An 11,539-nucleotide genomic window follows, 5' to 3' on the forward strand; every position below is an offset into this window, starting at 1 on the left:
GTGCCGCCCACCGGACGCGTCCGTTGGCACCCGGGACGGCCCATCGATCGGCTGGCCGTCCAATGGGAGGGGGCGCGCTACTACTTGCTCTCTCGCCACCCCTCGCCGACCGACGACACGACACCCGCACTGGCACCACAAGCCGTAGCCGTTTTCATTTCCTGCGGCGGCGTGTGGCGCGGCGTCGTCGTCTCGCGGACGGGGACACGGATAATAATATAGAGGCACCTCATCTATACATGCGAAAACGCCATCGTCGATGTCGCCACTCGCCCGCCGCGGCCACCCGTTTTATCGACGTTTAAGTCGCGCAAAGTCGGCGGATATAATAACGCATGATGTATACACGCGTATATCTACCGCCGAAGACGCGTCGCCGCCCGTCCGCCCTGCAACCACATAATATGCAGACATCATAATATACGCTGCCGCATGTCCGCATATATATCGTATACCTACGTTCGCTCCACTTCATTACGTGTTGTATATATAGGTAATATTGTAATAATAAAATATAACATGCAGTGCCGCATGTTTATACCTTTATCATCGTTACCGTTTCCATATAATATAATAATATGTCACTCGTGTGCCCGACGGCGGCGGCGTGGTTGTGCAATTTTCATATGTACATATACGATATACCTATTTATGGTATACCGCGGTATTTTATTTGTGGTATATTATATTAATAAATACGCGGCGGTGCTGTAAGCTTCGTAGGCGTATAGCACGTAAAATGTCCACAAATTTCCACTATATATATACTTACGCACTTTGTATCTTACGTCGTTGTATACGCGTGGTTTTTCACCGATTATATGAATCGATAATAAGGAATTTCAAAGAAACGAAGAAGACGGGTATTTTGCCCTGGCAATTTTTTTTTACCATCATTTCAAAATTCTTAAGCACGCAGTTGCATCAACAAAAAAATCGACTTAATTTTTTCTAATAGCAACAACTGTATTTTGGAATAGATCCTTGTAAGGATTTTTTCCTAAAAATGTTGATTGAAATAGTTGGTATAAATTTAATTAGGAGCTATCTACATTTTTTTATTTAACATATCTTTTAATGCAATTTCATATTTTTTCATACATTTAAATCGGAAATCTAATGACACTCGTCGCCAAATAAATTTATTTTAACCTAACCTAACCTTTTTTATATTACAATTTACCACAATATACAGTTTTAATTGCATCTTCAAAAGCAGAATATTTTTCTGAATGTGTCAATATACAAAAATTGAATTTAAGATGAGTAGATTATGAGTTTAGCCTCTATCAAAAATACTTAAATAGGTACCATAAACTTATTGTATTTATACTTATATAGGCATATGTATGCATAGATATACGCTCGTTTTATACTTATCTGTATAGTATATAATAATATTTATTGTATATGTATATATACATTAAGAGGAATAAACTGCTGGATAATATTATATAATAGTATACTTGTATATTATCATATATGATCATATCTCTCAGACATTCACTCGACTATATACAGCATGTCTCCACATCAGTATTTTTCTTTATTAAAGATAATTTTTCATTGCGCCCCTACTATATGTAGGATATAATATTATATAATATAAGGATGGTACTTTCCTACTATATATTTGCCGGCACAAAGTACATATAATATAATAATATGTGTATTGTATATATAGGTACCTACTGTTTATACATAGGTACTACATAAATGTATAACTGTATAAGGTATATAAAAAATAACGATATTATAGGTATCACATCATCACCACGAATAAAAAAGCAGGTTATTGCAATTTCCTAGTTTAATTTAATATTACATTATATTATAGCAAGTGTGTATATGAAAAAACTCAAGAGATAAAATTGGTATGATAAGTCGAAAATCCAAGGTATTGTGGCCATTGAGAAATAATGATTATATAGGTACACCTACCTAGTTTATTTGTATAATAAATAATATGTTAATTTTTTTTTTTATTGAACTTGAGCCCGGAAACTGGTCATTAGCTATTGTAGGGATTATATACAACAGGTATACGGTGTAAACGGTAGGTTAAGCAACATAATATGTATGTGTTAAGGTTTTTGCCACTACGAACCCGGGTGGTCACCCATCCGGGAACTAGAGGCAGCGGATGTTACTTATTCTCAATCACATAGCGTGATTTATTGCGGCCACTGCGCCGCGCCAAGCCACATACAGTAAATTACGCACCGGATATTAATTAATTTGAATATAAAGCAATTATACTAGCAAAATAAATTTAGGTGTCCATCTTGAAACATAATAATACCTTAAAACTAGTGGCGTAGCCCCCTTATCCCCCCCCCCCCCATCGCCTGTATTGACATTAGAATTTTATCAATATTATTTATTAATAAAAAACAAGTGTAAATTAAAAAAACCAAAAAAAAAAACAATAATGTATTTGTATTTCTTGTATTTTTTTGTGAGTCTTAGCCCCCCTATACAAAGTTCTTGGCTACGCCACTGCTTAAAATTATATTTGAAACATATTAATGAGGATTACAATTACTTATTAATTCCTTTGTCTAATACGTCGATAAAATTTCCTTTATGAAACCCTTTACAAATCGTTGTTCAGTATTGCGAAGTTGTGCTTGTTTCATATGGCTCATAAAGGTATTAATCGTCGACTCTATCGTTACCGGTTATATTGCTGGGAGTTGGGATCCACAAAAAGTAGATATTATGTTTGATTTTTGTATGTGTTGTTGTAACTAATATTTTGTATATTTATTGAAATATTTATGAAGCATTTTTACTGCTCCAAAAGAAGATAACAGACAGAAAAAAATTAAAACTAATCACTTAGATAGGTACTTACTATATATATATATATTTTAAATTGCAAATGTATACAGTGAAATCTCTAAATACCGGACACTCTCGGTTACCGACATTTTGTCCACTATTCGAAGGTGTCCGCTATTCAGAGGGTTCACTTTGTAGACATTTTGTAATTTGTTCCCGTTAAAACGTCCGCTATTTAGAGGTGTCCATTAAGGGAGGCTTCACTGTATTCATTTGGTATCATGAAATATGTTAGAATCCTATTAATAATTAACCACAAATCGTGTTTACATGAATAAGCGCGTACAACTAAAAAAAACTTAAATTAGTAGTTTAAACTTAATTTAAATGGACCCATATAAGTGCAATGATTGGTGCTTAGAGGCACACTTAGTTTTGAAATTAGCACTCTCACATTTATGCCTTTTGTGGACTAACTGAAAAAATATAAGGCTTCAGCAGTTAGCATCCTCAGTTTTTACATTGAAATTGCGCTGGGGCCTCAATTTAACTAGTTGTTCCACTGTTCTGAGGGCCATGGACCACAAAATTGTAGTCTATATAATATATAGATTGTAGATGACTATAGCTGCATGAGTTTCATAAATTAATTTGAAAATGACATAAGTTTTTTATAATAATATCATATTTATAGAATATATTATATATATAGTATCTACATTCCACCTACCTACATTGTGAATGTGACTATGTGAGTATACCTATTGTATATATACATTCTAGAAATTCAACTTGAATATTTTTTCTCTAAATTAATTTTGTTAGTTTTAGTTTTTTTCGATTTATTGAAATTATTGAAATTTAATTTTTTTATAGTTTATACCTACTTAAAATGTAATGGATGTTACTTTAAGAGTATTATTTCACCAACGATTATTCACGATTTTTATTTTTATTGTAACCTCTATTATTATAGAATATAGACCAATGGGATTGAAAAGCTTAACTAGGTATTCATATTAATTAGTAATTAAATACCTATATAATAAATCAATTTAAACAATCACAGTATCATATACTCTGCAAGTGTTATAGCCTTATAGGTACTTAATCAATCTATTATCTACATTATATTCATTTTTAACTCTCAAAATATGAGATTGTACCAAACCTTCCCAATCCCGCACCATCCAAGACTTCAAGTCCATCACACTCAGCCTTATAACCTTATATGGAACCGTAACTAATGAATTTCTACACAGACTTAAAAATGGAAACTGTTGATAACTATCCAAAACCCAATACAATAGATTTCACTTAAAACTTCAACACCATTCTAACCTTTTATAATCTCTCAACTATCATCACGATTCACGGCGTACTCTTCCTGACAATCTTTAGGTACACTGCCTTAAAAGGCGTTAGTACTGTAATCTACTAAATTAGTTGCTTAAATAAACAAATGTTGTTCTGAAGGGTTTAATTTCGTCACTGGATGGCTGTCCTCTTACATGTTTCTAAGTGTTGTTATTATTATATGTATCTATATGTTAGTCATCTCATTTACTTGTTGTTATAAAAATAATTTGTGAGTTTTTCTTCCAATAAAAAAAAAAAAATAATAAAAATGTTTAACACAAAATTGAAAATATTATTGTGGTTTAGGTACTTGTACTTACTTGGAATAGTGATCTTCATAGCAATGTTTTTTATAAATAATAATTTTCCATTCGTCGTTTTAAATTGAGATAAGTTTGGATACTGCAGGACTTGCTCACTACCTGTAGTATTATAGAATATTTGTTTTGTATGTATATATAAACGTATCTTAAAGTAATGATAAATAATTTCAAAATCTATCATATATATTCAAGCTTCGTTTTGCTGTTTATCAATAAACGTTCACAACAATTATAGTAGGAATTTTAAAAAAAATGGGTATACCATTATCAGTGTTCGATTTCTAATCTTGGAGTAAAGTATTTGAGTTAAAAAATCATTAGAATCCGCGTCTAGCATGTTTGATGGTTTATAACAGCTTCTTATACTATCCATCAAAATATAGGTAGATACCTACTACTAGGTACTAATTTATCTATTGGGTCTTATTTATCATTTATCAATTAAGATTAGACGTTATAGAAGTGATTATATGTAATGTATATTTTATTTTTTTATTTTTATTAAATGATAAGTTTAGGTAAATATAGGTACAATGATATTAATATATTCTCTAAAAATAATTAAATTTAATAAAGTATATAGGTATAAGCATTAAGCAGAATAATAAAAGTTATCTTAAAAACAGTCTAGAAAAATGAAATCTCACAGCCTAAAGCATTAATAGCCAACGGGTATATTAAATTGTACAAGTTATAAAAATTAAATCACATAAGTAACCATGGTATTTAAATGAGAAATCGTTGCTCAATATGAATTTGCACAGCGGTACTTGCCCCGGAAAATGTTGGTCTATTACTTACTCTACTAATTTAGCAGTACTAAATGTATACTTTTGTATACTTACCTATAGGCTATAAATAATTTATTATTCGTACTACATTCAGTTGTATACATAAAAATTCTTAGAAAAATATAGAGCTTCGAAGTATGAAATGTTTGTTGTCAAACATAAGTAAAAGCTTAAAAAAATTAGTTCATGTATTAAGTATAGAAAAAATAATGTAAAATATCCAAAGAAATAGAGTCCGTCAACTACTATAGACTTACTAACTTACTATACAGCATAGTTACTTCCCGGTTTTTAAATATCTAATCTGAAATCGGTGAAATAGTATTTTTAATAAATTATTATCTGCAGTGTGAACATTCTGAGGAATTTGTATTCGGAATACATAGTGTTATAGTATAGAAATTACTTACATCACATCGAGTTTACTTAATACTTATTTATTACATTTTTTAATAAAAACAAATAAAAGTATTTATGGGTGCTTTTGAAATTATATTTAAATAACAAATGTAAATGTAAAAAAAATTGTATTACCTGTAAAAATACTTTGAATACAAAAAATAGAAATATATTTATTACTAATGCAATTTAATATTGAATTACACAAATTCCTTAAATAATATTTGTTGAAAAATATGCACTAAGATGGGTACATGGTTCATTCACATTTGTTTACTCGGATTATTATTATTTTTGACTGTCAAATTTTACATCTCTCTCATGCTGAAAATCTCTTAAAGAATTTTCCTTACGTTCTTTATTATCTGCTGCCTCTTGGATTTCATTCAATTTATCTTCAATATCCAATTCATTATACTTACCATTGTAGTAAGGACAAAACTGTAACACAGTGCGCCACTCTGTTACATAACAAAGCAGTACAAAACTTGTTACACCAAACGACAATCCGGACAGACCCCTAAAAAAAAATTATATTATAATTTAAGAGCTCAAAGCATTTAGTCTGATGTGAAGAATTTAAGAATCGCATACGACCCAAAACTACAGGGTTATTCACTATATGTGTAATATTATGTTACAATACATTTTATAAATCGACTCAAATAATTTAAGATTTATTTTTATTCAAAACTTTTATAAAATAACTATTTGTTTTCCAACATTAATATTATTGAATACTGGTTATATTAAATATAAAGGATTATAACCGTTATTTTAATAACTTAACTAAAATATTAAATTATAAAATAAAAAATAGATAACATTTATCTAAAAAATAAATATGGGATTCTAATTAAATAATGATTGGCTTCATAGTCCGATAGTCGTAAGGAAAAGTTTAAATTACTGATAGCATTGTATAGTATTATTGGTATGTCTTTAGTATGTTAGAAACGTTTTGTGAATAGTTATAATGGAGTTCACAAGCCATAGGTATATTATAAGAAATACGCATTCACCCTTGACCTAAGTAAGTAGTGTCCCCGAATTCAACCAAAAAATGTAAATACTATTACTGTAAAATCACATTTTTAGAAAATACGTCAACATTTAATATTATTATAGAATTTTCTTTTAAGTTATAGTTACAAAATTATGTATAACGAGTATTAACGACTATTTCATTATCTTACTATAATCGTAATTTAATTTAACCACAAATAATAATTGCCTATTGTTGCTTTAAATGTGTTATGATTTTATGAGTTTATTCCGCGTTTGAGTCTATAACGATTAATTATAAATTTAATTACAAATTACAATACACATTACGCGCTATAATCGCCTAGTCAAGTATTGTACATATTCTGTACATTCATCAGCTCATCGTTTGGATGATGGAGAAAGTAGACTAGAATAGATAATACTTGTACTTATAATCGAATATATAAGTACGGCAGTACGCAGTACGTGGTATACATAAATATTGAACCTACGTATCTTTTTATAATGTAACCATTGTGGTGTCATATTATCGTATATGCCGTGTATTCTTCATTAAATATACAATAATTAATGACTAGTTGTAATTTTAGTTGCTCCTTTCACACACATACCTACACTAATTGATAATAATAATTTTTTAATGTATAACTTAGACAATGATCATTTCTTTGAACAAACATTTATACTGTATTTTAATATATTCGTAATAAATCAGTATTTTATATATTACAATTTATTTTCATACTGTAGAATGTCCTCTCCCCTATAATAAATACCCCAGGATCTGCGCATATCGAGTAGTCTGTATACAATTTACTTGGTGTTACTGACTATATAATACATTTTGGTATTATTTGTCACACGGTGTCGGCACCGATGCGGTTCGGACATAAAATACGATCCGTGCCATTTGTAGCAAATTTATTTTGATCTACTTGAGTATCAAATTTAAGTTTTTTTTTTTTTAAGGCTTCGACGACTGAGGTCATTAGCCTGTAAGGTTGGTAGGGTTGGTGCAGTAGGGTTGGGACTGTTAGTACGGTCGGTTAAGAACACGTGTATGTGTGACAAGGTTTTTGCGCACAACGAACCCAGATGGTCACCCATCCGAGAACTAGTGGCAGCGGCAGTTGCTTACTCTTAATCACGTCGCGTGATTGATTTCAGCCACTGCGCCGCGCCGAGTCACAATTTAAGTTTTATGCATAATAATATAGTATATACTATAAACTACATATACAGATAAAATATAAAAACGAGAATTATAGCTTATAGGTAGTATACACGATATAAAATATCGATAGGTATACAAGATATGTGTAATCTGTAAAGCTTGCCAGCTTACTTATTTTTACTTATTGAATATTTTAGTAAAAAACAATTTTGACCCTCATTTCGTAACATTTTAGGTGTTGTCTATGCGGGGATGATAATAATAACTCAACAATAGTTATTACAATTAAAGTGCTAGGTACTTAGATATTAACAACTGAAAGTTACACTCGAACAGTTAATGTAATTGTATCGAATCACTTTATGTATTGAGCTTTTGGTCTGCACAATACTATTTATTATTTATTAATTATTTATTTATATAATGTATGGATTTTTGGTAGGTTAACCAATTTTAATTAACATGTTTTCTGTTCAAAAATAAACATTACGTTGTATTGTAGAATTTCCTACAAGTTGAAAAATAATATTGTATATATTATGTACCTATAATTGTATTTTTTTCAGCTGATTTAAACTAATTTTAACATTAGAGTCCCTACTAAAATAAAAAAAAAAAAAAACCACGACATCTAAAATGTACTCGGTCGGGTGGTGCTGCTGAGTGCCTGCCCAAAAATGTTAAATTCTGCTACTTATACTATATTAAATATCCTATTTGCTCATTGTACATAACGTGGTATAGATTATAAATTACTTAAATGAATAATAAAAAAAAAAAAAACATTAGAGTCTATAGATGTCTAATGATGAAATATTATTATATTTGTGTAAAATACATAGATCTTATAAGCATGGATAGGACATTCACATTTTAGGCTTGTGGTTTTGTGATCCTGACCTGATAAGATTTTGAGGCTGTTTGTTTAGCTTTTTGTATGTTATGGTTGTATAATATATTATGTATATCTTATATATAAAAATCCCGTGTCATGTCTTTTTCCGGAATTAACTCCGAAACTACTGGACCAATGAAATTTTTACAATGTGTGTAATTTGGCCGAACTTAAAAATAGGCTAATTTTAAAAGGGAGAGGATCAACCCCGGGAGGTGCTAAAACGGGAATTTTGAAATTTCAGATGGAAATTTTTGTCTATAAATGGTTGCCATGGGTGTTTAAGCTATTATAATATGATAAAAAAAAAAAAAAAACTATTTGCTTTACTTTTTAAACATAAATTATAATATAATATCTAACTATAAAAAGGTGGGTAAGTGGATGTCGCTCTGCTGTACAGTAGGTTAAAAGTGCGTCGTAAAAGATGGTGTTAAATCTGAATTCAATGATATAATATCATTGTATAAGAAAAACGATTCTGAGCGAAAACGGTCAGTCAGCCTATGATATTACCAAGTATATTTGATGATATTATTGTGAATAAAATAATTTATATATAACCTATTTACGTGGAACCTTGTTTTAAATTTTCAATCCTTAGCTATAAAAGTTGAACATTTTATAAATAGTTGACTACAAAATAATAAAATTATTAAATTTTAAATTTGATAAATTTTGTTAAAATTTGAACTTTAAATGCTTATAAAAAATATGTGTTTTAAATTTCTAATTTTTTTATTACACGTGTAACGCTAGTGGCTATAAATTATATATAAACAAAAAAAATTTTAAATATTGATTAGAACAAAAGTTATTCCAAAAGTCAGTTCTTTCTGTTACACTCTGTATATATAAATATAGATATTGAAAATTGATAATAAATATTCGATAGTCAATATAGGTCACAAATATCTATTATAGGTATTATACTATTAGTGAACTAGATAGCCGGCTCTCTTCAAATCAATGACGCCTAGCGGCCATATTCAGGTAGGGCAATGTTGACAAATATTGATTATAAAATATTTCTTATCGTGTCATCGTGATAATTTATATAATTTATATCAGCAAGATGACCAAAATGTACTATCATACTGGTATGTAATCAGTTTGTAAACAATGCCCTATTGAAAAATAATAATACATTTATTTTGTAGCCAATATGGGAATATTGTTTTATTCGTATTTGTAAATGGACAGAACTCTAGAGTTGCGATAAGAAAACCGGTTATCTCAATCCTCATCAATTGTAAAAACATGCATTTTTAATTAAAATAAATTTTAGAAGGTCAACTAAAAAACAAAAAAAAATTAAAAACAGTTGACTATTTGTTGATATATTAATATGTTTATTTTATGACTTATTTAAATTTGGAAAACATATATTATAATCTGTTTGAAAAAATATTTCCAATACATTTTACGCAATCTTTAGAACTTGTTGTTGACTCGTGTTTATTTTGTGGAAAAAATCATGTTCCCACGAACAACAAAGCTTAGTGCAATTAGCTTAAAAGTACAAGCAGCCGATTAATAACAAAAATATCTAAATAATTAAATATTATATTTATAGTGTATACCTGGGTAAAATAAAAAAGAAATTGTGTAATATAAATATAATATTTACTAGGTAGGTATTTATGTTTTTAATTTGTATCGTTACACCAGCTATAGACGTGTATTTTACGTGTTTCAGTGATTGTGTTTTATAAACAAAAAAAAATGTTTTTATTTGATTTGTTGTTATTGTCATCGGTTATTGCTGAGATAACATAGTTTACTATATTCGAATAGAATGCATTACCATGTTTTCAAAGCGACGGTAGTCTTGTACAGTCTTGGCATCATTTTCTTGGACATTGGTGTCAACGGGATGCCTTTGTTATTCATTTGCGACATGATTTTTGTAAACATGATTGTATGTCGTACGGACCGACTGGACGTCCACGCAATTGAAATATTGTGAATCAGAACGGTCGACAATTGTTGCGGTGGAAAACTTGGTATATTTACGTTCAAGAGTTCACACTTTCACAGACCTGTAGTAGCAGTTTAATGTCTTGTAACTAAATTGACCGTCAACGATAAAATTCACATTGAATAGCGATTACAGTCCATGTAAATCGATAATATTATAAACAAACTACGATATTGTACGAACTCGAATCACGATCAGTGTTCACGAATAATGAATTATGATTGCAGCCATGCAGGCCGCAGGGTCGACCAAAATATTTTCCAGGCTTCCAGCCTGCAGCTGCAGCTGCATTGACGCGCCGTACACAATATATAATAGGGACAAAATAAAAACTATTAGTTATTTATGTTATTTTCCTCCAAGGCTTGGAACGTTGTGACGAACGATAGTTTGTCCAACATTGGCTCTTATATCAAATGTTTTACGTTCGATTAGATTGTACATTTTTATATTTTTGTTGTTTGTGCAATATTATGCATTAGGTATGCTATGGAGTATGGGTACAAATAATGTTTATCTAATATGAACAAATTAAACCGGGCAAGGACTATAAATACTGTATAAAATATACGTAAAATGTATGGTTGCTTAAATATTATAATAGGAATTGGGGTTATATGACTTAACAAAACACGGGCATAAATAAACAAGCAAGTTGTCTTATTTAACATCCTATTAAATACGTATTGGCAAATAATAAAAAATATGTTTTTTGAAAAGATTGAATTTTAATTTAAAAAATTATCACATAACTTAAAGAATAATTTCCGTATACTTAACAATATTATGATAAAACAATGCATTAATTATTAACATTATAAGACA

The 11,539-nt window shown here is 29.8% G+C and overlaps 1 protein-coding gene across 1 annotated transcript; it reads right to left on the reverse strand.

Moving 5' to 3' along the window:
• Window positions 1-5,741: 5,741 nt before the first annotated feature.
• LOC132943826 (uncharacterized) lies at window positions 5,742-10,968 on the reverse strand. The gene is made up of 3 exons (XM_061012945.1): window positions 10,898-10,968; window positions 10,541-10,802; window positions 5,742-6,176 (listed from the first exon to the last, which is right to left on the reverse strand). The coding sequence occupies exons 2-3, from the start codon at window positions 10,648-10,650 to the stop codon at window positions 5,945-5,947; spliced, it is 342 nt and encodes a 113-aa protein (XP_060868928.1). The 5' UTR covers window positions 10,651-10,802; window positions 10,898-10,968; the 3' UTR covers window positions 5,742-5,944.
• Window positions 10,969-11,539: the final 571 nt, after the last annotated feature.

Source organism: Metopolophium dirhodum, chromosome 4 (genome assembly GCF_019925205.1).
Source record: "Metopolophium dirhodum isolate CAU chromosome 4, ASM1992520v1, whole genome shotgun sequence".
NCBI classification, from domain to species: Eukaryota; Metazoa; Arthropoda; class Insecta; order Hemiptera; family Aphididae; genus Metopolophium; species Metopolophium dirhodum.

Bases quoted from the DNA above. Each gene is read 5' to 3' on its own strand.
- LOC132943826 (XM_061012945.1), bottom strand. From the start codon at position 10,650: ATGTTTACAAAAATCATGTCGCAAATGAATAACAAAGGCATCCCGTTG. The intron at 6,177-10,540 runs GTAATGCATTCT...ATTTTTTTTTAG, and splicing joins ACCGTCGCTTTGAAAACATG to GGGTCTGTCCGGATTGTCGT.